The sequence below is a fragment of the Camelus bactrianus genome, chromosome 33 (genome assembly GCF_048773025.1).
Source record: "Camelus bactrianus isolate YW-2024 breed Bactrian camel chromosome 33, ASM4877302v1, whole genome shotgun sequence".
NCBI classification, from domain to species: Eukaryota; Metazoa; Chordata; class Mammalia; order Artiodactyla; family Camelidae; genus Camelus; species Camelus bactrianus.
In genome coordinates this window covers 24,731,212-24,756,191 of record NC_133571.1, presented here as the reverse complement: position 1 = coordinate 24,756,191, position 24,980 = coordinate 24,731,212, and the positions used below count along the sequence as shown (strand labels likewise).

At 63.5% G+C, this 24,980-nt stretch overlaps 1 protein-coding gene across 6 annotated transcripts in view; it reads left to right on the top strand.

Annotated features, from left to right (window-relative positions):
• The first annotated feature begins 680 nt into the window (after positions 1 to 680).
• Positions 681 to 24,980, top strand: part of IGSF9B (immunoglobulin superfamily member 9B) — a 51,769-nt gene continuing 27,469 nt past the window's right edge. The window contains exons 1-12 of one of the 6 annotated variants that reach the window (XM_074357141.1): positions 681 to 1,776; positions 10,801 to 10,998; positions 12,400 to 12,546; positions 17,297 to 17,448; positions 17,606 to 17,723; positions 18,698 to 18,839; positions 19,084 to 19,229; positions 21,334 to 21,476; positions 21,720 to 21,860; positions 21,941 to 22,057; positions 22,325 to 22,475; positions 23,242 to 23,365. In XM_074357141.1, the coding sequence (XP_074213242.1) occupies positions 1,713 to 1,776; positions 10,801 to 10,998; positions 12,400 to 12,546; positions 17,297 to 17,448; positions 17,606 to 17,723; positions 18,698 to 18,839; positions 19,084 to 19,229; positions 21,334 to 21,476; positions 21,720 to 21,860; positions 21,941 to 22,057; positions 22,325 to 22,475; positions 23,242 to 23,365 (1,643 nt within the window). In that variant the 5' untranslated portion in view covers positions 681 to 1,712. The other 5 variants (XR_012503881.1, XR_012503882.1, XM_074357139.1 and 2 more) reach the window with 5 other exon arrangements.

The following is a 24,980-nucleotide window of genomic DNA, read 5'->3' as shown; positions in this document are numbered from 1 at the left end:
TTTGCTGCTCTGTCTGGGGGGCGCAGGGGGTCCCAGTTTTCCATCCCCTGGTTGGCGTGTTCGTGGGTTCGTGTTTCAGGGAAGGCTGTTCCTCCTGGGTTCAGGCCACTCTTGATGCATGGAGTGTGTGTGTGTGTTTTCTCAGGAGCAAGTCTCCTTCTTTTCTTTCTTTTTTGGGGTTGGGGGTGGGGAGCTTCCTGTCCCAGAGCCAGTGCTTTGTGCCCAGTGAATGTTTCTCGAGGGTGAAATTCCTGAGTCCCCTCTGCTGTCCTCTGTCCTCCCGCCTTGGGCAACAGCCCATGGGAGGGAGCTGTGCCATGGTCACTACTGCTCTCACTCGGTCACCACCGCTCTCACTCCTTGAAAGAACAAACATCTTCACTGCAGCCTCAGAACGCTGGTGTGAGGTGACTGTAGTAGATGTTTCCATGACACTCGTTTATTTCTTCTGCAGCTACAACTGCACTGGGGGAAGGGATGAGGAGAGGCTAGACTGGAGGGGCTGGGAATTCGAAGACCTTCCCAGTTCCTCCTGTCTTCTTCTGCAGCAATAAGAAGCCCACCTTCCTCTTCCCCTGGGTAGCTCCACCCCAGACCCCTACACTGCTTGCTCCCCAAATCCATCCTGCTTTTGAGCTGCAGAGGTGGGGCCCGGCTCCGAGGCAGGCAGGGAGGGGTGAAGGTGGGGGGAGGAAACTTGTGCTTGAGGAGGCGGCCTTTTTAGGAGAAGAAAAAACACTTTCACTGCTCAAAGTTGAGATTTAGTGCCGATGAGCAATCGTGACCCGCACTGGGGGTGGCAGTGTGCACACGTGTGTTCCCGAGGGGTCTGTGACACTCCCTGCAGCTGAGCCAATGACTCACCCCAAATCTTAGCGACTTTTAGAGGTCATTTTAGTCATCCCCCTGCCTTCGGGCTGGATGGAGCTTAACTTAAGCTCACGTTTGGGTGGAAGGGGGTACGTTGGGGGGGGGGCAGTGGCCGCGTGTGGAAGAGGGGCGGGATAGAGGCAGCGCTTGACCTCTTTGAAAAGATCTGCAGCGAAGGACGTTCCCAGCTTCCCCAGGCTGCCGTTCCCGGGTTTCCCCGTCCCTGAATCAGCACTGGTCTCCCGGGACGGCTTTTTGCCGGATGAAACCGGATGCCGGGTTCTGGGGGTGGGCGGGGCCGTCGTCCCCTCAGGCCCGCAGGGTAGCCGAGACCCCGGGGTCCCGCTAGCCAGCCCGGCGGCCACACTCCCTCCCCCAGAAACTTGCCATGCAGCGGGAGCAGGGAGCCGCGCGCAGCGGAGACGCGGCAGCGCCTTCTCCCCGGCAATGCGCATGACTCTGCGGCTCTGGGCTCGCCACACGTCAACGCACCTTGAATGGGCTCGCCCCCCTCGCCGCGACGGGCAGACGTCCCGGCCAATCGGCCCCCGGGCTCTCTGGCCGCGCCCAATGGGCGGGCGGCGGGGGCGGGCCCGGGGCGGTGCGGCCGGGCTTCTCCGCGGCGCTGGCTGCTCTCCGCCCGGGCTCCAGTGCAGGTGCCGCTGCGCCGGGCGGGAGGCTGTGCGCCGAGCCGAGCGGAGCCGCGGAGGGATGGGGAGCGGGCCGCCCGGACTGCAGGAGCCGCAGGAGCCGCAGGAGCCGCGGAAGCACCGGCGCGGGGCGTAGGCGGCGCGGGGCACTTTGCGATAGGATGAGGCTCCTGGCTGGCGCGCGGTAGTACTATGATTTGGTATGTGGCCACTTTGATAGCAAGTGTGATCAGCGCCCGAGGTCTTGCGGCTCAAGGTGAGTTGAAGTGCAGCGTCCCTCCCCTGCGCCTCCCGGCGCTCCCGGCTCCGTCCTCCCGCCGAGCCCGCGCCTTCCCGGCTGCGCGCTGCGGACGTCGCGGGGAGGGCGGGGGCCGCGGTCGCAGCCGGCTGGGAGGGCCTGAGCCCGGGTTGCCGGCGCTCTGGAAAGGACGCCTCGGGATCCGGGCCACTTCGCCCACCTTCGGCCGCGGGGCTTGGCGCAGGGTGCCGCGCCCAGAGCCCTTCGCGGGCGCAGCTGCCGCCTCCTGCGCTGGGGAGGCGGCGGCTTTCCTAACTCTGCCGCCGGGGAGTTTGCGGGTCCTCGGGCGGCTGTAGCACGCTGGCGCCCCGCGCAGCGCCACCGCTCCGCAGGCAAGTCCGTGCGGGGCTCGGCAACCGCGGCTCGCGGTCGGGGCTTCCGGCTCCAGCTCGCGTCCCCCTGGACCACACATCTTGGCAGCTGGAGGTCGGATCCCCCTCGCAGGGCGGCGGCGCGCGCGAGAAGAGCTGGTTCAGCGCGGGGTCCCTCGGCCCGCCCTGCCCGCGCCGGTCTCCGCCGCACCTGAGCCCGGCCGGCAAAACTTCCTCGGGAGCGTGCCGCAGCCGCGCCGGCCCCACTCGCCCTCGGGCCACGCGGCATAGCTGGCCCGGGGCGAGGGCGGAGGAGAGGCTCCCCCTTGCCGCGTCTCGGGCTCGAAGGAGGTGTTGCTCTTTCCATTCTCTCGGTCTGAGCTGGGGAAGAGGCAAGAGGGAAACCAGCGAGTTGGGTGATGCGCGCGTGAGCGCGCGGGCTTTTGCTTTGGAGACGGCACGGCGACCTGCACGCCTCTGTGTGGCACCCTGGCTCGGCCCTTGTATGGAAGTAGGAGCGGAGCCTGGAGGTGCCAGGACCCTGAGCTCACGGTTCTCAGCGCGCAGACACGGCTCAGCTGCGGCAGGTTCACGAGGCCGCGAGGGATGGCTTCCGGGGAGAACCGCTCGTGGTGGACGTCAGCAGGGAGGACCCGCAGGGAGAGAACCCGCTCCCAGCGGCGCTGGCTCAGAAGGGTCCTCTCTTCACCTTGTCTGGGGCTGTGTAGGGGGAGAGGAAGTGATTTTGGAAAGTTTCTGGAATGGAATAGTCTCCCTGCCATCTGAGGGGCGTGAAAACAGAACCCGGGGAAGGCGAAGGGAAGGGTGATTTTGTTAAATGGTACGTGACCTGGGTGGTTTAAAAACTCTCCATCAGATGGAGAAACAGATCAGAGTGGCCACAGAAGCTGGGGGAGTGGGGGTGGGTGTGTGCTGGGCTGAGTTGTGCTGGAGAATCTGCCTCCAGCCCCAGCCTCCCCCTTCCTCTATTCCCTTGTAGTCTTCCAATGCCCTCATCTTCCTCCCCTCCAGTTTTTGGTATGTTCCTGCTATGGGACTGTCGCTGGAAGCACAAAGGGATGTGCTGGGATCTTTGAATAAAGAAGAGACACTGAAGGGAGGCTCTGAAATAGCCCCCAGACCTGAGAAGTCAGGGTGAGGCGAATTGTCTTTCTGCAAGTTTAAGAGCAGAATAAAGGAAATGGGTGTATGTTACAGCAGCTCACAAAAGGTCCAGGCAGAGGAAGGACTTCCCAGCATCGAAGGGAATGCCTTCTTTCTGGGTATGAGGAGCCCTTCTTTCTGGGTGGCTTGACATGAACCTCTGCCTGCCATCCCTGTGGGTCTTAGGGGTCGTTGTAGCCCAAAGGAGCCCTGTGTGTGGTGGTGAAGGACCTGAGTCCAGTCACATGACTGGACTCAGATCCTGGCTCTGCCACTTGCTGGCCTGTGACCTTGGACATGCTGTTTAGCCTCTCGGATTGTCACTTGCCTCATTGGGGGTTAATAGCTTGTAGGGTTTTTTGTCAATATTAGTGCTGTAAAGAAAGGGCTTCTGTAGTGAGAGCTCGACAACTGCTAACATGATGGTGGTGGTTTCCCTGTTTGGGGAGTTCCAGGCCCCTTCCCAGTTTCTTTCCCTTGGGCCGGTCAGGGCACTGGGGGCTGGGAATGCCTTGGGGGAACGTTCAGATGGTTACCTGTGTGGGGAACCAAGTTTGCTTTCATGAGCTGACCTTGCCCAGGGTGCTGGCTGCTCGGAAATCCTTGGAAAGGTCTGTGACACCCGAGCGTTGTCAGTGGCTTCCCTTGTGGGAAGGATGCAGGGAACCCAGGAGACTAGCAGCCAAACTGCAGCCTCCGGAGGCGGGGTACAGGCTGCCTGCTCACAGGAGAGGCGCCAGCTGCGTTCGGACACTGCTGCTTGGAGTGAGAGCTCAGCTGTTCTCCGCCTGGCAGAGGTGACTTCCGGGAGATTCCTGAGGGGAGGGACTTTGCGATGCCGGAATTAGGGTTTGGCTGAGCAGGGGCTGCTCCAGCAGAGGGATGAAGCGTTGGGACAGAGGGAGGGATGGGCTTTAATCACTTGTGTCTGGGGGGTGGTAGAGCGGTTGGGAGGGTGTGCGTGCAGGAGAGCCTAGGAGGCAATGATCCCAGACGTTTGCTGAACAGTCTGGGGGAGGACCCTGGGCCTTGACTCCCAGCGCTGCCTCCTGTAGACCACAGATTTTGTACCTGGATTGTCGCAGGCCCCAGTGTCCCCTGGTGAAGTAGGGTTCTGACTCCAGTCCTGCTGGTAGCTGGACCAGTGCCCTCTACTCTCTGCCTGGCCGCGAGCCTCCCTCCTTCCCTTTGGCAGTGATGACGGGAGGGAGGAGGTTTAGGCCTGGAGGTTGCTGGGGAGACCGCAGGCAGCCTCTCAGCTGAGAAGCACTTGGCCCAGGCGGTGGCCAAGGGGCACATGTGTGTCCCCAACACACCCGCTGGAGGCAGCGCACGCCTGCCCGGGAGAGGTAAGGGGGGTGTGTGGGAGGAAGCAGCTTCCAGCGGCTGGCCCCAAGCTCAGCGTGTGCTGGGCTGGGAGCTGCCAGGTCCCAAGGCCCGTGGTTTCACATTTGAGGCTCTGAGACAGGAAGCTGGGGTCTGGTTCCCGAGGAGCCAAGGCTGCCTGGGAGGGAGATACTGCAAGCCCGCGGGGCTCTGATGCCCTCTGTCCTGGCTCCGGGCCCTGCTGGTCTTCCCTCTGCCCGCCCCTGCCCCCAGTCAGGGCAAGGCTCTGCTCCTCTGCTCCTCTCCTCCCTCAGATCTGCCCTCCTCAGGCCTGGGAGGCGCTGCCCTCACAGGCTCGTGGGCTGAGCACTGAGGGGGGACACGGGCTCCAGAGGGAGTCAGGCCTGAGGCCGGTTGCTGTCTCTTATCCCTGAAGGTCTCCGTCTGCCCTGCACATCCCAGGCTGCACCCAGGGTCTCAGGGAGACCAGCTTGGGTAGAGCAGCTTGTGTGGAGAATGGGTCTGACTTGTGGAAAGAGCTGTCTCTGGTGCGAGGTGCTGGAGGGGCCAGCACACGCCTGTACATGTGTGTGCGTGTGTGCATGCATGTGTTTGCATGTGCACGTGAATGCAGCAGACGGGGGACCCTGAGTCTCCAGCTCAAGGTGGGGTGTCACCCCAGTCCGAGTGCTGAGGGCCGTGGGTGGCAGTGAGACTAGACTTGGAGCAGACGCCTGGCTTTCCCTGTGCCCTGCTCTGTATCTGAGCCTGGGCAGCACCTAAGCTCCCAAAGTTGCAGGCTGAGGCCAGGGCACGGGTGGAAGGGCATTTGGGCTCCCTGAGAGAAGGCCTCCATGAGGGGCACGCACACACAGGCAGAGGCCCAAGGATGCAGAAGACAGGTCTGCGTCGCCGAGGTGGGCTCCGGCCACGGCTGCCCGTCAGCCCAGACTCCTGAGTGGGGAAGAGCCGGGTCCCTGGGGAGGTGGGAGAGGGTGCCGGGGTGCCGAGGCGGCTGTCGCCTGGCCCGCCGGGCGCTGCCCGAGGCCGCTGACCTACTTTCCTTAGGAGTCTTCCTGCTCTTCTGTCCTCTCGCGCGTGAACGAGCAGGAGACGGTGAGCAGAGGTGGGGCCCCAGAAGGGTTGTGGAGAACAGTTCTCCGTGGGCCAGGGCTTTGCGCAAGGTGCCAGCCAGTCTGCCTGTCCTCCTGAGGAGAGCGGGGACTCAGAGGTCCCCTCAGCACGTCCCTTTACCTGGGTGCCCCCCAGCTCCCTGGTGGCTGCCCCCCCACCCCCTGTGAGGTGAGCCACTGCCCTCATTCCTGAGGCCCCACTCTGAGTAAACACAGGCTTCGATCCCCCACTGGCTTCTGTCCCCCTGGTACCTTTTCTGCGCCCCGCCCCCGCCCCACTGCACTCGCACGCGCTGGGACACAGGGTCCAGGCCTGCGCCCAGGTGGTGGGCAGGGTGGGTGAGGCTCTGCCTTTCTGCCGAGCAGAGTGGAGGTTGGATTACTGGCTGCTTCCTGCCAGCGGCTCCTGGGGAAAGGGCTGTTGGAAATACAATCTAGCCGAGAGCAAATTAAGGTTGCTAATGGCATCGCTGCCTCTGCCTCGTGGGCTGCTGGGCCTGGAGGGTCAGGGAGCAGAGGTGCCCACAGAGGAGGGCCTCGTGGTTCCTGACCCTCCCCCAGGGCCGGGCTGTTGTTTCCCTGCTCACCCGACCTCTGACTTCTGGCCCAGAGGGGGTTGATGGGGAGACGGAGGAAGGTGGGGACTTTCCTGAGGACCAGCCTAGGCTGGGTGTGGGCTGGCTGGAGGCAGAATGCTGGGTGACCTCTGACCCGCCTGTCTTCTGAAAGGAGAGCCAGGGTGCGGCCGGCTGTGGACAGGCTGGGCTGTGTCTCCTTCTCACACTTGGCTGTGGACGAGGTCTCGGGGCCTGCCCTCCACTCCCTCCGCACCTCTCTGGGTCTGCGCCTCCCGGCTGGGGGTGGGGTGTCCGTGGGCGTGGGCTCCCTGGAGTCTCCTGGAACCCCCTGGCTTGCCAGGGAGAGGATGGGGAACTCAGGGGCTGTGCCTTTTTTGGACTCAGTGGGGATTATTTTTAGGCTGGCAGATGGAGGTGGCGGTGGCTGTCGCTGGTATTATTAGACAACAGGCCTGTGGTTTGGGAGTCTGGTGCCCAGAGGCTGGGGGGGTGGGGAGGGAAGGAGGAGGCTCCGTAAGGGCTTGTACTCACAGCAGGGAGGCTGCTCCCCCGTGGGCCTGCCTGCCCACCGCTGCCGCCAGACCCAGCCAGAGCCGGCCAGCCGGCTGCCTTCTGAAACAGGCCGGCCCTGTGTCCCTCTTGGGTTCCAGGCTGTGGGGCTCTGGCTGTGCAGAGTGTGCCGTGTGGGGGACTGGCCCCTGACTCAGCCAGGAAAGGGAAGGGGCTGCTTCTTGGGTCAGCGCTCCCCCCCCCCCCCCCCGTGCTGGGCCTGTGGCCGCCGGCGGGCGCAGTGAGTGTCAGAGGGGGCCACGGCAGCCGGAACCTGCCCCGTCCGCTGCTGAGGGCGCGGCCTAGCCGGTTTGCTCACCTGGGCGATGGAGATGGTGGTACCTCTGCCAGGCGGGCATTAAATGGACTTGTGCCACATGCCTGGCCTGGCACGGACCTGGTGCCTCGTAGGGGTGGGGAGGAAGTCGGTTCCCTGGCGGCTGGTGCACTCCCTGCCTGGCTCCCAGGGCTCTGAGGCCTCATCCATCCCGTCTCCTGCCCCTGGTGGGGCCGGGGAAGAGCTCCAGCCTGGCCTGCCAGCCTTAGATGCCTCGTGGTCCTGTGCTCACAGGGAACTTGGGCTCGGCCACCCACTGGGCACCACCTGGCCCAGAGAGCAGGAAGCTTGTACCCTGTGGGCCTCCCGAAAGGTCAGCCAGACCGCGGGGCACCTCTCGCTCCTCACCCTCCCGCTGCCTCCCTCCTGGACCCACTGGGAACAGCCCCAAGGTGCAGATTTGCTCTGCCCAGCACTGGGCTGTTTCCTGCCTTCCCTGAATCCCTCCTGGGCTCTGGCTCAGCTTGCAGATTCGGTGGGCTTCTGTGGTGGGGGAGGGTCGGGGTCTCTCCTCCGGCAGCCCCCCCTCAGGTCACCATCGTCCCTGCCTTCCCCCCTCCCTCAGCCCCTCTTCCCTTCAGAGCCAGCCTGGCTGGGGAGGAGCCTGCTGCTCCCTGGTTCTGTCCCCTCCTGGTTCTGGGTCCTTCGAAGCCCTGAAGCCCTGTGTCTCTGTGTCCCAGGTGAAGTCCTCTGCCCTGAGCCTTCGCGCTTTGTCTCTGTCTGTCTCTCGCCCTGGCTGGGCTCTGCCTTGGTCCTGACACACCCTGCTCCTCTCTGTCTCCTCTCTTGCCCCCGGTACCTCGCCACTCTGGCCTTGGGTGGTGTCCTTCCTCCTGGGTCTCTCTCCTCCAGCAGCCCCCATCCCCTCTTCGCTGCCAGCCTGTTTACTTTTTTTTTTTTTTTTGCAGTGAGCTTTTCTGGAGAAAGTGTTTTATTAGACATATTTTGGCTCAGAAAGACTGCGGCTGGGGGGGAGTGCCCGTGGGTGATGGAGTGAGAAGACTCATTGTGTGTGTGTGTGTGTGTGTGTGTGTGTGTGTGTGTGTGTGTTTGTGTGTGCTTGCGTGCACGAGGAGCCGGGGAAGCTGATAAATATTTGAGGACTTGGAGAACCAGGGGGCTGGCCTGAGCGAGGGGCTGGCCACCCCTCTGCCTCCTTCCTGGGGATGCTCCTCTTTCTGTCTTGCCTGCTGTCTCCCCAGCTGCTTGTCCTTGGTGAGAGGGGTCCTTGGGAAGAGATGAGGGTGGGGTGCAGACGGGAGCGGGGCTGCGGGAACCCAGGTCAGACCGATGGCTGTGGGGCCCCAGAGCCAGCCCCGCTGTGAGAGGTGGGCCAGCACCCCTCTGTCCCGCCTGAGGGCCACAGCCCTGGTCGGAGGTCCTTCTGTGGACGGTCTCTCCCCCAAGGCGACCGGCCCTGTGTGTCCTCCTCTTCTGCAAAATCTGTGCTGCACATGCTCACGCATGCACGCAAGCACTCATGTACACATCCCTGTGCACATGGACACACACATGCACACACAAGCACACGTGTACACATCCCGTACACGTGTGCACACATCCCTGTGCATGTGCATGCAAGCACATGTGTACAAGTCCCCGTACACACACACGCAGGCACACACGTATACATCCCTGTGCACACGCACACACATGCACACAAGCACACATGTACACATCCCTGTGTGCATGCACACACGTACGGTGCGTACATCCCTGTGCACGTGCATGCAAGCACATGTGTACAAATCCCCGTAGACATGCACACACATACACATCCCTGTGCATGCGCACACACACATGCACACAAGCACACGCGTACACATCCCTGTGCACATGCACACACGTATGCACACACAAGCACACGTGCACACATCCCTGTACGCATGCACACATGTTGCTTTCCCTACTCTTTGCCCTGGGCGCAGGATCAGTGTGTGGGTGCAGGAGGTGGGCTCTGTCCCTGTCTTCTGCCCCTGGGGCTGTGGGGGTGGCGGCTGCAGCTCTGCAGACTTTCCCTAAGGGGCTGGGATTCGAACTTCGCCTAAAGCAGGGCTGGGAGGGTTGGGAACCTGCTGGGGCCTCAGGCAGGTGAGGCCAGCACTCTGCTCTGCTCCAAAAATACTCTGTGATCTTAGCTCTTTCTCTAGAAAACAGTGATGTCACCGGTAGCCAATCAGCTTCAGGAAGGGTTGCCTCCTCCTCCTCCTCCTCCTCCTCCTCCTCCTCCTCCTCCTTCCGCAATTTGCAGGGTGGAGAGGGAGCCGGAGCGGGAGGGAGAGAGGGAGAGACGCACAGAGACACACGGACAGACAGACACGCAGAGACGGAGGGCCGCGGAAGAGCAGGCACAGCCCCTCCCCACACAGGAGGAGCAAGCCCCTGTGTCCCCCAACACACACACAGACACAGAGCGGGGAGAGACAGGCAGGTAGATGGGATCAGCCATGTGGAGGGGGAGCTAGAGAGACAGACAGACAGACAGACATGCAGAAGGAGCCAGAACAGAGAGAGAGACGGTGGGGCCAGGCAGAAGCTCACAGGGTCAGGGGTGTGGTCAGAGGCAGGCCCAGGGGCACGGGACAGTCCAGATGCGTGCTTCTCTCTTGGGTGTCCCCCTTGTCCCCGGCTTTCAGCCCCTGGGGCAGCAGCTGTCCCAGGTGCTGCCTGCAGGGGCCCAGCGAGGACTTGGGGGTGGGGGTGTGGGGACCCCGAGGGAAGGCAGGAAGGAGGGGCCTCCCAGCCGTCCCCTTCAGTGGGAAATAAGCCAGACAAGGTGACTTCGTGGGCGCGGATGCCTGGTGTGGGAGTGAGAGTCAGGCTGGGGTGGGCCTGCAGGCCCCGTGTAGGGGTCCAGGAGCTGCTGCCGAGGCGCAGGAGGTGGTGCCTGGGTTAACCTCTCCTCGGTGGGGGTGGAGGTGGGTCTCTCCCCGCCTGGTCCTGTCCCTTCCAGGAGGACAGCTGTGCCCTAGCCAGCCTGTGCTTTGTCCTCTGCCAGAGGTGGGGTGTCCCCGCAACCCTCCTGTCGTGATGGTGACGCCTGGGGCTTCTCAGCCTGGCAGGCTTGTGGCTTGGAAGCTGCAGGGCTGGTGGCCCCTCCTGCTCTCCCCTCTGCGGCAGGCACAGCAGACGGACGGACAGACAGACGGATGAGGAGGGCAGAGGCCGGCTCAGGCTGGTGGTTTTCCCCCGGTGCTGCCCTGAGCAGCCTCTGCTCAGCTTGTGAGGGATTCCCCGCTCCTGCACGGAGTGCTCTTGTTTTGTGCTGCAAGCCTCAGGCTGAGCTGGGGGTGGGGTGTGGGAGGCTGGCGGGCTCTGCGGCTTCTGCAGCTCTAGCGGGGAGCATCCGGCACAGGAGGATGTCCCACGTTTACCCGCGGCGACAGCGCCCGGCCACAGTGTCCATGGAGGGTCTGTGACCCCCCACTTTTCCGGTGGCCACACCTGTCAGACTTGGCAGGGGTGGCAGGGGAGGGCCTGGCCGGGCTCCACTTTTTGGGGTTGAGTGGGGAGGGGTGGCCCCCGGGGCTGCGGGCAGGGTCTCCTGTCGCTCCTTTCCCGAGTCCCACCCCTCTGTCCCGCAGGTGCCCACGGCCTGCGAGAGGAGCCCGAGTTCGTGACAGCCAGGGCCGGCGAGAGCGTGGTCCTGCGATGCGACGTGGTCCACCCGGTGACGGGGCAGCCCCCGCCCTATGTCGTGGAGTGGTTCAAGTTCGGGGTGCCCATCCCCATCTTCATCAAGTTTGGCTACTACCCACCCCACGTGGACCCTGAGTATGCAGGTAAGCTCTGCACCGTCCGCCCTGCCGTCCCTCCTGGCCCTGGGGGCCCCGCACTGTCCCTCCTGCTTGTGTCTTGTGGCCTCCCGTCTTTCCTGCCGGGTCTGTTCCTCTGTTTCCCAGTCTCTGCCTCTGTCCTCCATCCTTTGCGCCCTGGTAGGTTTTAATTAAGTGGTGGGAGGAGCCAGAAAAGGAGAGGGGCAGATGGAAAGCCTCCTGAACAGCCGAGCTGGCTGCCTGGCTGAGGCCGGAGGGAGAGCAGGAGGAGGAGGAGGGAGGCCCAAGGAGCCCCCAGCCAGGGGGAGAGGAGGCCTGCCAGGAGGGCGGCTCGGCAGAAGCGGCTGCCGCAGGTTCACCCTGTCCGGCTGCGCCCACTCCCTCCCTCTGCCCTGGAGCTGGGGCCTCGCCCGCCTGTCCTTCCGTGAGCCCCTGGGCGCGAGGAAGTGTCCGTGCCGCTCTGGCCTCCCTCCTCCTGGCTGCTGTCTTGCTCTGTAGTTACTCCTGCCAGCGGGGCCTCAGTGTGAGTCAGCGCCGGGGCCTGGCCACCAGGGAGGAGGGCGCGGGCCGGTGTGCGTGTGTGAGTGTGTGCGCACGTGGGTGCCTGCATGTGCCTGAACGTACGTGCATGCGGGTGCGCGTGTGAGTGTGTGTGCGAGTGTGAGTGCGCCTGTGAGCGTGCATGAGCATTTGCATGTGTGAGTGTGTGTGTGCAGGAGTGTGCACGCGTGTGTGTTAGGGTTTAAAGGAAGAGAGGAAGCTGGCAGGACGCTGCTCTTAGCCCTACCTCTGCCTCCCGGGGTCTGTATTGGTCTTTGCTGGAGAGCTTGTCTCCCTGCCCTCTCCCGGTCCCTCTCCCTCCTGAGCCCGTCTCTGCCGCGGCTGGTTCTGGCTGGTTCTGCTTTCAGGCAGAGTGCTGGCGTCAAGGGCACAGGAGGGAAGCAGTGACACTGGGCGAGGGCTGGGCTGAGGTGGAGGCCGAGGGGAGGGGGCCTCTGGGGCTGCTCTGGGGAAGGGAGGCTGTGCCCGGCTGTCCGCTCTGCTCCTGCCTCCTGATGGGAAGGGGCGGAGTCGAGGGTGGCTGGGCCTGGCTCTGGCTACGTGAGCTCTCTGCTCTCCCTGGCCTGGCGGCAGGACTTGGGGGGACCCCAGCACCCTGGTCCCCAGGCTGCCTTTCCTCTGCCCTCTGCCAGGAGGCCAGGCGGAGAGGGTGCTGGGGTGGCAGTCTTGGGGACCAGCTGGGGTGCGGGTGCCCGGAGTCCCTCCATCCTCTGTCTCCCTCCCCACCAGCCCTGCACTCCTCCTGCCTCTCCTTTGCCGCCGGAGCTGGAGCTGCCCGAGGTGGGCTGGGGTTGTGATGGGCACTCTGGCCCTGTCCCTGAGTTCCCTTCGTCCCCTCTGCTGCAGGCCGGGCGAGTCTCCACGACAAAGCTTCCCTGCGGCTGGAGCAGGTGCGCGCGGAGGACCAGGGCTGGTACGAGTGCAAGGTGCTCCTGCTGGACCAGCAGTACGACACCTTCCACAACGGCAGCTGGGTGCACCTTACCATCAACGGTGCGTGAGTGCATTCTTCCTCCCGGCGCCCGAGAGCCCCTGGGCCTGTTCCGAGCCCCTGCTGCAGAGGGGGGCCTCAGCTGGGTGGCCCATCACATATCAGCTCCACTCCCCCAGCCCTCACTGGTACCGCCGGGATCTCCGGGGTCCGTGGGTGCGGGAGGTGAGCAGCTCCCTGGGCACAAGGGCGGTTTGCTGTGGGTGGTGGCGCCAGAGCTCCTTGGAGGGAGGGTAGGTGGGTCTTTGCAGGCAAAATCGTAACAGCTGGCACGTCTCCCAGCCTCGGGAAAACCCTCCCGGGGGAGGGGGTCCCGGGATGTCCCACTTGACAGCCTCCTTATTAAAGGATGGAACATTCAGGTCCCCTGTTAGGGGCATCCCTTGAGTGACCTGTTGGGTAAAATGGGAAACCACTGAGACCAGCCCAGAACCCAGACTGGTTCCTGCTGGTACCAGCTTTGCTGTCTGCTAAAATCTGGGAGTCCTGGGAAGACTAACCCTTCCCACGCGGCCGGCTTCGTACAGCGCAGGGGGGTGCACTGTGCGGTATGTCCCTGCCTGTCACGTGTCCGGCTGGGCCCTGGGAGTCCTCACTTGGAAGGGGATATTCTGGAGGAGCCAGGACATGTTTGGACCCGGAGAGAATCGAAGGGAAATGGTTCCCACGGTGGGAGGGGAGCAGGGTTTCTCGTGTTGTTTTTTTCCTGACCACACAGTTACTCTCTGTCTGATTCGTGACACAGCGTGCTCAGACAACACGTGCTGCAGACGCATGCTGGCTGTCGAGGCTTCTTGGATGTGCCCCGCACAGCCTGGTCCTTCTGGGTTTGGTGTCTGTGGCCGTAGATGTGCTGGTTGGGAGAGGAATCGCTGTCGTTCCTGGCAGGGAAGCTTTTCTCCATATTGACGGGCCCAGAGGGACGGCTGTCAGCCCTGCCTTGTGGGCTCGGGTCAGGCCGGGCTCCCTCTGCCTTGAGAGCACTTCCAGGGACCTGGAGGAACAGACAGGCTTAGCCATAGCATGGTCTCCGGGAAGAGCAGACGTCGAGACGGTGGCCCTGGGTCTGTGGTCCAGGCTGCCTGCCCCTGCGGACGCTTCTGTCAGTCAGTCCCCAGAGACCGAATGCAGGCTTATTTTAAATCTGGGTGGCTGCCCCGCCACCCGCAAGCTTTTGAGTCACCTCCTCCTGGTGCCAGCTGTTGTGTGTGCCAGGAACGAAAACTTGCCTTAATACGAACCCAAGCACAACGTAATTAGGAAGGGGCGTCTGCTGCTGAGAGCTTGACTGACTGGGCGCCGAGCCAAGAGCCCATGCCGCCTTCTCCAGCGCCTGCTTCCGAGCCGGCTGGCGGCCCCCTGCCCGTCCGTCCCCGTCTCATCTCCCCGCGGGGGCTGGTCCAGTGGGCTGGGATGGAGCATGCAGCCCATGCTCCGCTGGGAACCGCGTGTTCCGTCACGTCTCTGCTGCTGCTTGCACATCGTGGGTGCTTGCTGTGGGAGCCCCGATCGCTCGGGGAGGAGCACGTGGAGACCTGATGAGACTTGGTTTATTTTGTGACCCCACCGTGTCAGCTGCCCAACCCGGGCAACCTCGTCACCTCTCTGGGCCCCGCTTTCCTCTTTCCAAAAATGGTGGCTGTTTGCAGGGCTCTCGTGAAGGTGGAGGGAGACGCTGTGGGGGAAACTGTCTTACACCGTGGTCTGGAGCACTGGCTAGACGTGGGCCACTGTGTGGCGTCCCCCTCCCCTTGAGAGAAAAAGAAGTCGGGGCAGTGCAGCCGCAGGGGTGTGGTCGCACAGGAGGGGCCTCGGGCTGGGAGAGGTGGACGGTGGTGGTTGGGGACCTTTGGAAAGCCACCCATCACGACCCCTTCCAAATTCACTCCTGAACGTCCACTCAGTGGCAGACCCTGCGGACACAGCAGTGGGCGTGACCGAGGCCCAGCTCCTAAGGACACTTCTAGAGGCAGTGACATCCAGAGACCATCGCAGTACAGATGGGGCACACAAGAGAGCGGGTGCTTCTCTGAGGAAATGCGCCCTGGGCAGAGAGCCGACAGGGAGAAGTCAGCCAGGGCCAGGGGCGGAGGCAGAAAGGGTGTTCCAGGGCAGAGGGAACAGCATGCCCGGAAGGCCAGAGGAAGGAGCGCGTTCAGGGACCGTGGCGGGTGGTTCGTGTGGAAGGGTCAGGCTTAGCGCTGGGGCTTATCCGCCGGTACCCTCCCTCACCAGGAGCCTCCCTCCCAAAGGGTGGACAGCGCAGGCACCTCCCAAGGTGAGAGCGCGCGCCCTTTCCTCCCCCTCCCCTCCCCCCGAGTCCTGAGGCTCCTTCCAGCGTCAGTGTTTCCATTATCGAAGGGCAGAGCCTGGAGCTCCAACATCTCCTTGCTTCCAAACTAGAATGTTTAACATCACGTTTCTGACGGGAATCATCCTGGGAAAATGAACGGCCGGAGGAAAACGAGAATCACATACTGTCTCAGTCTCCTTCTGTGTTTTCTTGAAGACCAGTTGGAAACAAACCCAGTTATCTCTTTATTGCATGTAAAGTACCTGAGAGGCCCGAGTCAAATCTCGCTTCAAGTCGGTGGGTTACTTGGAGGAGAGGCCAGCCTGTTTCCGACCTGCGCGATTAATTACAGGGCACTTGTGAAAAAGAATTAAGCCTGGAAGTGCAGCTGGCAAGCTCACACTTAATCCAGTAAATAATCGGGAGTCAAACCATTATTTTCCTGAAAACTCGAAATTGTTCAAAGTGCTTTCCTGATTAGCACCTAAACAATAAAGTAATCATGTAATTAGTAATTAATTTGTCACTTCAGGACGTAATTTAATTTACTATCTTTTCTTTGAGCTTGCCACCAGAGGTGCCAGCGGCTGGGGGTGCCGGAGCTGCATATCGAGGGCAGGCTTGGCGGGCGGGCGGGTGCTGCGGGGACGGGCGCCCCGGCCAGACGGGAGGGGGCCTGGCGCTCGGAAGCCGGGTTCCCTGTGCACAGACTGGGAATGAGATTTACCATTACTTTTGGAGTGTTAGACGCTGGAGGAGGATTGGCTTTCTCGAGGCTGTTGTGTGTGGTGAAGCGTGCTTCTCAAGCCACTTGGTCCTCAGGCTCTGGCGCCCTCTTTGCGGCACCCTGAGCTGAGGGCGTGGAAGGTTGTCAGAGAAAGACATCTTGCCCTGGTCTCGTCTTCAGTTTTTGTTCACGTTCGTGTTGTGTGTGCACGTGTGCGTGCATGTACATGCACATGGGGATGTGTGTACACGTGTGAAGGTGTGTGTGTGTGCGTGTGTGCATGTGCATATCTCATTCGCTGTGTTCATCTGTCCCCTGGACAAATGTTTGCTGAGACTCTACCACATGCTAGGCACTGGGCTGAAGCCTGGGCACAGTGGGGTTTACGGGAACCATTGCTGCTCTCAGGAGACTTGGTGATGACCTTTGAACAGTCTAAGGGGACAGAGACGCAGCAAGAGCTGTCTTGGACGGGCTGACCAGGTGAGGCAGAGGCCACAATTCAGCAGAGACACACAATGGAGCCGACAGGGTGAGATCTGGGTCCAGCCCCAGGGAGGGAGGACAGCGGATGCAGAGGTCCCAGGAGTAGATGTTCTCGGCACGTCTGAGGAAGACGAGAGCTGGTGTGGTTGGAACAGAGCTGAGGGATGTGTGACGGAAGGTGAGGGTGGAGCCCAGGGGGGGGCTGTGCCGAGGTGAGGTGGTGGAGGGGACAAAGGGCTCAAACCTGCAGCATCTCCGGGGGCGGGACAGGGCTGTTTTGGAGGGAGGCCCTCTCAGGGCTTCTCCCTGGGGCCTTGGAAGCCCGGGCAGCTGGCAGTAATGGCACAGTGACTAGCGTGCTGTGTGCTTACATTTTGCAGGATCTTTTCGCAGACTTTATCCCGCTAACTCCTTATGTCAGTGTGGATGTAGGGGTTTAGATAAAGCTCAGGGAGGCTGAGCAACTTGCCCCTGTCACACAGCTGGTGGCAGGCTGGCTGTGAGCTTGAGACAGGTCAGAACGGACACCCACCTCAGAAGACTCCAGCATGACCGTCCGCAGGGTTAGGACTGACCAGATGGCTTCGCCAAGCAGTGCAGACAAATGAGTCTGTGTTAAAAGCTGATTATCCAGACAGAGTGGAATTTTAGTGGAAACTCCAATGCAGGTGGGGGGAGCCTGGCCCGGTTGTCAGATGATTCAGAAAGGAGCAGCCTGAGGAGGGGGCTGTGTGCCTTGTCTGTGCGGGGCAGCCGGGGGGAGGGTGGGTGACTTTCTCTGCAGAGTCCAGTCTCTGTGTGTCCCCTGGCCTGTGGTCTGCGTTAGGCCTGATGGGGCTGGGAACCGTGGGCCTGGCTGGCCACAGTCACGGAAGGAGGGGCGTCTGGAAGATGGTGGGGTGGAGGACTGCAGGGTGAGGGGCCATCTGCGGAGCTGGCGGCAGGTGAGCTCCAAGACGGCTTGAGAGAGCCGGCCGGGGTCCCACCACGTCCCCGGCAGGGAGCATGCTGGCCTTGCTCTGGTGCTGGACAAACAGTACTTTACTGGGCATCAGGCAGATACAGTGGGGAAAGTTGAGAGTCTGGACCTGGCTAGACTGGCTCTGAGCTCCAGGTCTCCCTCCCAAAAGGTGGGCGGGCAGAGTCCCCTTTCTCCTTCTAGAAGCGCTGGATGCCCAGGTGGGGCCTGGTGTGGGGGCCCGTGCACAGGGTGGCCGCTGACCCCTCTGTACCCTGTGTCTTGCAGCTCCTCCCACCTTTACAGAAACACCCCCTCAGTACATTGAGGCCAAGGAGGGCAGCAGTGTGACCATGACCTGCACAGCTTTTGGGAACCCCAAGCCCATTGTCACCTGGCTCAAGGAGGGGACACTCCTCGGTGCTAACGGCAAGTACCAGGTGAGTGCGGGTTGGCCGTGAGGCCGCGGCACCCGTCCCCCCTGACCAGCCGGCACCTGTGTTGCTGGAGTGGCGTGTGGGCCGCGGGGCCATCTCCGCCTGGGGTGGTGCTGGCTGCCCCGGGCTGAGTACTGAGCCCGGCTCTCCTCGGCCCCAGGTGAGTGACGGCAGCCTGACGGTGACATCGGTCAGTCGGGAGGACAGAGGTGCCTACACCTGTCGTGCATACAGTATCCAGGGGGAGGCCATGCACACCACCCACCTGCTCGTCCAAGGTGAGGCGTTGCCCGGGGCATGTGGCTTCGCCGGGTATGCGTGGGGAGGTAGGCAGCCCGTACGCAGCTGGGTGGGGGCTCCTCCCTGAATTGTGTGCCTCATGGCCGCAGCTCCCATGGTGGCCCACGGCCGGGCTGGCAGGAGGCCCCGTGCTGAGCAGGTTTCAGTGTCTCTAAACGTGCAGGTGGCGTCCTGGCATGACCCCCTCCCCTGGGGGAGGAGCCCCCGCCAGGTCTCCATCCTCTGGCCTCAGTAAATAAACACAGGAATTCATTTTGAACCCCAGAGGTTTAAGTAACACTGTGGGGCTCGGCCAAGCTGGATCTGCAGGGTAGCACTCGAGATGCCCGTCTGCCCTGCCCGGCCGAGGCCCCCGTCCACCCCCACCTGCGGGAGGAGAGGGAGGTGGCGGTGAGGTGCCTCCCTCCCTGCGACTCCAGGAGAGCACCCCCTCTCTGGAGAGGGGGGCCGGCAGCACCGCGCTGCTGGGATGGCTCCCTGCCCCGCCTGCTGTCCCCTACCTGCTGTCCCCCGCCTGCCCTCTTCACCTCTGTCCGTCAGCACACGAGCCTCTCCTGCAGAGGCCAGACTGTCCCTTGCTCTGGGTGTAGAGGGCGCTTCTCCCCCGTGGCTGTGTGCTGCGCAGGGCCTGCTGCAGAGAAGGGAGGACTGTGTGTGCGTGCGTGTGTGTGTGTGTGGAGGGTGAGGTGGCTGCTTGGGGACCTGGGATTTACAGGGGTGGGCGTCCACCACGGGCTGAGGGTCATGTGGCCACACCTCCGGCCACTTGCATCCCTGGGACCCGTGGAAGAGGGAGAACCTGAACCCAGGCAGGGGTGGGTGTGTCTCCATGACGACCGCCTGGGACCAGTGCCCCTGCCTACCTGCCTGCCCACCCAGGGCTCAGGACTTCCTGGGAGCCCAGAGTGGTCATCCCCTCCCGGTGATGCCATGCTTGTTCCTGTTCCCCCAGGGCCACCCTTCATAGTGTCCCCTCCTGAGAACATCACTGTCAACATATCCCAGGATGCTCTGCTCACCTGCCGGGCGGAGGCCTACCCCGGCAACCTCACCTACACCTGGTACTGGCAGGACGAGAATGTCTACTTCCAGAAGTGAGTGCCCTGCCCTGCCCCTCGGGGCCTCCAGCCGGGTGCTGGGGGGTGGGGCTCTGAGTAGGGGCTGCCCTTGGGCCCTGGGAGTGGGGTGGGGGGGGTGCAGCCCACGGGGCCTGCGTGCTAGCGCTGGTGTCTGCCCAGAGGGCCTGGGGATCGAGGAGGCTCTCGTCTCTCCTCACCCACGGGGCGGACTCGCTGCTTGCTCATCTCATGGACGACTCCGCGTCCTGTGTCCCCGCAGTGACCTGAAGCTCAGAGTGCGCATCCTGATCGACGGGACGTTGATCATCTTCCGGGTGAAGCCGGAGGACGCAGGGAAGTACACCTGCGTCCCGAGCAACAGCCTGGGGCGCTCCCCCTCGGCTTCCGCGTACCTGACCGTGCAGTGTGAGTCGGGGCGAGGCCGGGGGGCTGGCCGGGCTGGTCAGCTGGGGTCTTTGAAGGGCCGCGTGGCTGCCCGTGACCGCTGACCCTTTCCAGCAGCCTCACTCAGCCGGGCTCGAGGGCAGGTGGCCTCCTGGACGCTGGGTCCTTGTGCCGGGTGCTGCTGGCCCCTCCGTCTGCCCTTCAGCGTGTGTGCGAGGGCACGCAGGCTCCACCCTGGGGGTTAGCTCCTCTGTCTCCCCACCTGGACGGGCGTGTGGGCGAGGGGGACAGACCCTCTCCTGCGGTGATGGATCCGGTTCCTGGGCCCCTCGCGGCTTCCCCGCCCCACCGCTTCAGGCCTCCAGGGACCCCAGAGCAGGAGCCATTCTGGGGCCAGAGCTTTTGTGCCCTCTCACCCAGCTTGCCAGTCCTGAGGGCCGCTGCACGGTCACTGCTGCCCCTCCCCTGCGGGCTGGTGGCTGTGGGAGAGCAGATGAGTGATGAGGGTTAATCTCTTCCCCTTGTCTGCCAGGCTCCGTCACTCAGGCAACAAAGGCCCCTCCCGAGGTGGTAGGTGACAGGCTCTGTGTCACGTGAGGGCTCGTGTGGCAGAACCTTGCGCCCCCGCAGTGCGGAGAGCGGTCTAGAGAGGGGTGGCCGGGGCAGCATCTGAGCTGAGGACATTAGATCAGCCGGTGACCCTCGGAGGTGGCTGGTCTCCGCTGCCGCCAGGCGGGGCTGGGTGTCCGCGCTGCTCTGCTGATGCCCTGGTGGAAGTGGGGCAGGCCGGGCCCTGATGTTGCTGGTGGGGCCAAGGCATCCTCTGTCCACTTCTGCTGTCAGTGGCCGAGGAGGGCTTGCAGCTTGCCCTCTTCTGGGTCCCAGGTTCTTAAAAGCTGTCTGTGAGGCACCAGAAACGCCCAGGACATCGGGTCGGTCCCACTCAGGCCTGCAGGAGGAGAAGGCATGTCAGGAAGCTCTTATAAGCAACTTACCGTGGGCCCCGGCTGTGCGGGATGTGCCAGAGCTGAGGGAAGGGAAGGCTCCTTTTGGAGCAGGTGCTGTCTGCTTGTCACCTGCATGAAGGGGGCAGTGGCTGAGGGAGAGGGCCAGTAGGGGGTGGGGCTCCAGGAACAGTGATTCACAGGTTGAAGGCCCCTCCTTCAGGCTGCCTGCCTTGCTTCTGCAGTGGGGAGGGGAGTGTGGTTCCTGCCTCCCTCCCGCTGGTGCCATCACCCACAGCCACTTGTCCTTCCCTCCTTCCTGCCTTCTGAGAGAATCCGGGGGAGGGGGGGGTGAGATTTTTCAGGTGGGTGAGACGAGGATCTTTGTTTCTGCTTAGGAGCAGTATTCAGAGTATTTCCCATTCATAAACCCTTTGAAAACCTTGGAGGAAAAAAATCCCTCTGCCACACAGAAGTGAAGTAGGAAGCTCTGTCTAAATATATAACTCGGCCTGGTGTTTACGTAACGCTGTTCCCCGAAGGGCTCCAGGCGCGCGGCAGAGAGCAGCCCATTCACCCCACCACCTCCCTGGGTGTCTGGATCCTTCTCCCCCGGGGCCCTGGGGGAGCCCGGGGGAGCATGGAGGTGACACTCGCCCACGTCCCTGAGGTCTAGGGGGAGCCGGGCACCGGGAAGCGCAGAGAGGGGAGAAGCCTGGCGGTTCTGGCCCTGGCCTTCATGCAGAGAACCGTGTCCCCCGTGGGCTGAGGCTGTGGGGGAGGAGTCCAGCAGAGACTTGGGAAGGTGTCGTCCGATGTTGGTTTTGAAGTTTGGAGTCGAGGGGCTGAGGGAGTGGATGCTGATGGTGAGGTCCACGGGAAAGGGCATTTGAGGAGTGCTGAGGGCGGGCCCAGCGGGCGCGGGCTAGGTGGCCTCCCGCATTCAGGCAGGAGCTCTTCAGAGTGTGGCAGGCTGGGCGGGCAGACGGAGGACGTCTGCAGTCGGCCCCAGGAGGGGCCAGACTTCACCAGGTGGGCACCTGGCCCTGCATCGAGTGTGAGGACACAGGCAGCGAGCGAGTGGGCTGGGCGGGTGTCCCCGGGGGCCCCTGGGCTGGGTGGCGGCCGGCCCCCATCCAGATTTCTCACCTCTGCTCCCCCCAACCACGCTGCCTGCGCAGACCCAGCCCGTGTCCTCAACATGCCCCCCGTGATCTACGTGCCCGTGGGCATCCACGGCTACATCCGCTGCCCTGTGGACGCAGAGCCGCCGGCCACCGTGGTCAAGTGGAACAAGGACGGCCGCCCCCTGCAGGTCGAGAAGGTGCTGGAGGGACGCCCCGCCCCCCAGACTCTGGGAAAGCAAAGAGCTGCTCTGCGGGGGTCTGAGTCCGGCAGGGTCAAGGCCCTTCTCCAGGGCCCTGAGATGCCCCCGCCCTGGCCCGCCCGTGCCCTGCCCGGCCCGCCCACAGCGGGACGCAGCCGCTCAGCGCAGGTCTGGCTGGCGGGCTGGGCCTGAGCGTCGGCCCCTGACTGCGGCTCTGCTCTGCCTTCTGTGCTCCGGCAGAACCTGGGCTGGACCTTGCTGGAGGATGGCTCCATTCGGATCGAGGAGGCCACAGAGGAGGCTCTTGGCACGTACACCTGTGTGCCTTACAACACCTTGGGGACCATGGGCCAGTCTGCTCCTGCGAGGCTTGTCCTGAAGGTGAGGCCAGGGCTGCGAGGGGCGGCTGTGGGGGCCGGTGCCTGAGATGCCCAGCGTCACGGCAGGCCCCGCTCTCCTAGGACCCCCCGTACTTTACGGTGCTACCGGGCTGGGAGTACAGGCAGGAAGCCGGCCGGGAGCTGCTCATCCCCTGCGCAGCCGCAGGGGACCCCTTCCCTGTCATCACGTGGAGAAAGGTACCTCTGGGCTCTGGGCACCCCGGGAGCAGGGGACAGGGCCTGGCCCAGCAACGGCTCTTTTCTGACGGGGCGGGGGCCAAGCAGTGAGGTGACTTCCGGAGGCTGGGTGCCCTGAGCGGGGCAGCGGAGGGGTACAGGCTGAGGCCTGGCATTGCCCCGTCCCTTCCCGGGCCCTGAGTGTCGGTGGCTTCCCTCCTTCCCTGCCCAACCTGGCTCCTCCCTGCCGCCCTCTCCCGCCCTCCTTCCTGCCCCCGTTTGGCCAAGGTAGGGAAGCCCAGCAGAAGCAAGCACAACGTCCTGCCCAGCGGGAGCCTCCAGTTCCGTGCGCTGAGTAAGGAGGACCACGGGGAGTGGGAGTGTGTCGCCACCAACGTGGTCACCAGCATCACTGCCAGCACCCACCTGACCGTCACTGGTACGGGGCACGGGTGGGCGGGCTGCGGTCTGGGGGCCGGGCTGTCTGCTCCGTGGGGACCTCTCCCAGTTCTGTGCTGGGCCTGGCACAGGCACCCCGTTGCCTGGGGCTCCGGGCATGTGTGTCCATTTTCTCTGCCTGAGGCGTGTCCCCAGGACGTCAGCCTGAACGTTCTGCCTGCCCCTCTGGGGACGGACAGCCACAGCTGTCACAGCAGCCTTAGACTCAGTACCAAGTGGTGTGTCATCGCACACAGCTTCCGAGCTGAGGCTGGAGCTCCCTCGGCGCAGGCACGTGGAGACCGAGGCTGGCCTGGGTCGGACGCTGTGCCCAGCGTCACGGCGCTGCAAATCGATAGGCGGGCCCAGGACTCAGACCCTCGCCGCAGTTGCTGGTGGTGTGCTGGGCTGCCTCGCACGCTGGGTGTGGGTGTCACGAGGCCAGAGAGCTGCTTGGGGCGGGGCCTGTGGCTTTGTCCGTGGCCACAGGAGTGTTGTGTGCTCCCCAGATGAGCGCAGGCCTCGGCCTGGGTTGACTGCCAGCTCCTGGCTTCCCTTTGGCCCTTAATGCTCCTGCCGCCTCCTGCTGGAGGGACTCACCTGCCTGGCGGGACGGGTATCCCACTCCAACTCTGCTACCCCACGGGGCCAGGGCGCCGCTGCTCAGAGCATCCTGGTCCCCATCACCCCACGCGGGGCCCCGTGCTTGCCCTGCGCAGCTCTGTGGGCGCAGCTCTCCATCTGAGCGGTGTCCCCTTGGTCTCCAGGCACCAGCCCCCACGCCCCAGGCAGTGTCCGGGTCCAGGTCTCCATGACAGCTGCCAACGTGTCCTGGGAGCCAGGCTATGACGGAGGTTTTGAGCAGACATTCTCTGTTTGGTACGGACCTCTGTGAGTCGCCCCTGCACGCCTCGCTCTCTGCTCCCCTCCCCAACCCGACCCAGTCAGTCCCCGGGGAGGGGGCGGGGTGCAGGTTAGGAGAGGCGAGAGGCGGAGGCTCTTTGCCTGCTCAGCCCTGACGGTGAGGTGTGTTGACACAGTGAGACCCCGTGGAGGCTTCTGGGCGGGGGTGGGGTGGGGGTAGGTCCCTGAGGGATGGTGGGAGTGGACAGGGGCGGTGCCTGAAGGGCCCGTCGCCCTGCGCCCCACCTGCCTCCGCTGACCTGCCCCCGCCAGTGTCCTTGGCTCGCTCCTCTTCTGCGTTCCTGCCCTCTCCTGATCTTCCCGGGCGCCGTGACACAGCCCAGCTGGAAGCACAGACTCTAATTTTCATTCTGTCCCTTCCTCAGTGGCTCTAGGAACCAGTGTGAGGTGGCACTCACCTTCCCAGCTTTGTCTTCACGTGTGCACCCTCTCTCTATGGCTGTGTGTCTGTTACTTTTGTATCTAGGTATTAATCAGTTGAGCCAGATGCAGTGATTTGAGATCTTTATCCAGACCTTGGGGTAGACAGGCATCTCAGCAATGCCTGAGTCAGACTGAGGACAGGAGGCGAGGAAAAGCTGGAGAGAGCCTCAGCTGAGGTCCACCCATCCCCTTAGGGTTTCCCTGTCCCACATCCCCATCCCAAGCCAGGAACTGGCCACCTGCATCATGGGGGACATCCTTGAGTGGTGGTGGGGGCGGGGGGGTGGACCCTCACCTCAGCTCCTTTCCAGACCTGTCCTATCTGGGTGTGTATTCCAGCCAGGCCTGGGGAGGAGGAAACAGTCCAGGGGCTCCTGGGGTTCAGGGGGAGCCTGCACACACTTCTCAGTGGTGGGGGTGTCGAGAGGGACCCGGCCCATTTCCCAGACTGATCATCGAGGCATTGAGTTCTGGACCCTCTCTGGACTGGGTGGTGAGCTTGGGGGGCTCGGGGTTGAAGCAGAGGACCATCCACCCCCATCTGTTCCCCAAGGCAGGCAGCTGTGTGGCCAGGCAGGGCGTGTGGCGTGGCCGGGCTGCCCTGGGAGGTCTGGGTGCAGACTGGGTCCCTCCCGGCTGCGCACTGCCCCGTCTGCAGCTCCTCTGCTTGCTGGCACCCTCTGCTTGCCTACCGTGGTGCCGGGGCAGAAGGGCAGTCGCAAGGTGGGAGGTCTCCTTTCCTCCTCCCTTTCTGCCCTGACGTCTGGCGCTGGCTTCTCTGTGCTGTGCTTCCCTGTCTCAGCTCCAGTTCCTGGGTGTGGGCAGCCGTGAGCCTGTAAACCCGGAGGGTCGGCGGCCACCGAGGGCTGCCTGGCCAGTCCTGTGGGACAACGTCCCCTCCCTGTGGTGGTGCCACGACACTGCACCTGGTGTGGGCTTCATGGCTGGTGCAGGGTTAGGTGGGCCGCAGAGTGAGGGACGACCCTCACCCCTAGTTCCAGTGCCGCCTTCCTTAATTGCCACTTCTAGCTCGGAAGGCCTTGGGGGTCCTGGCCCCCTCCGTGGGGAAGCCTGGTCGTCCTCGTCACATACCCTGGACCTCCTGAACGACTCAGGCCTGGCTGGACGGGGCGAGCCCCCAGGCCACCCCAGGCCCCAG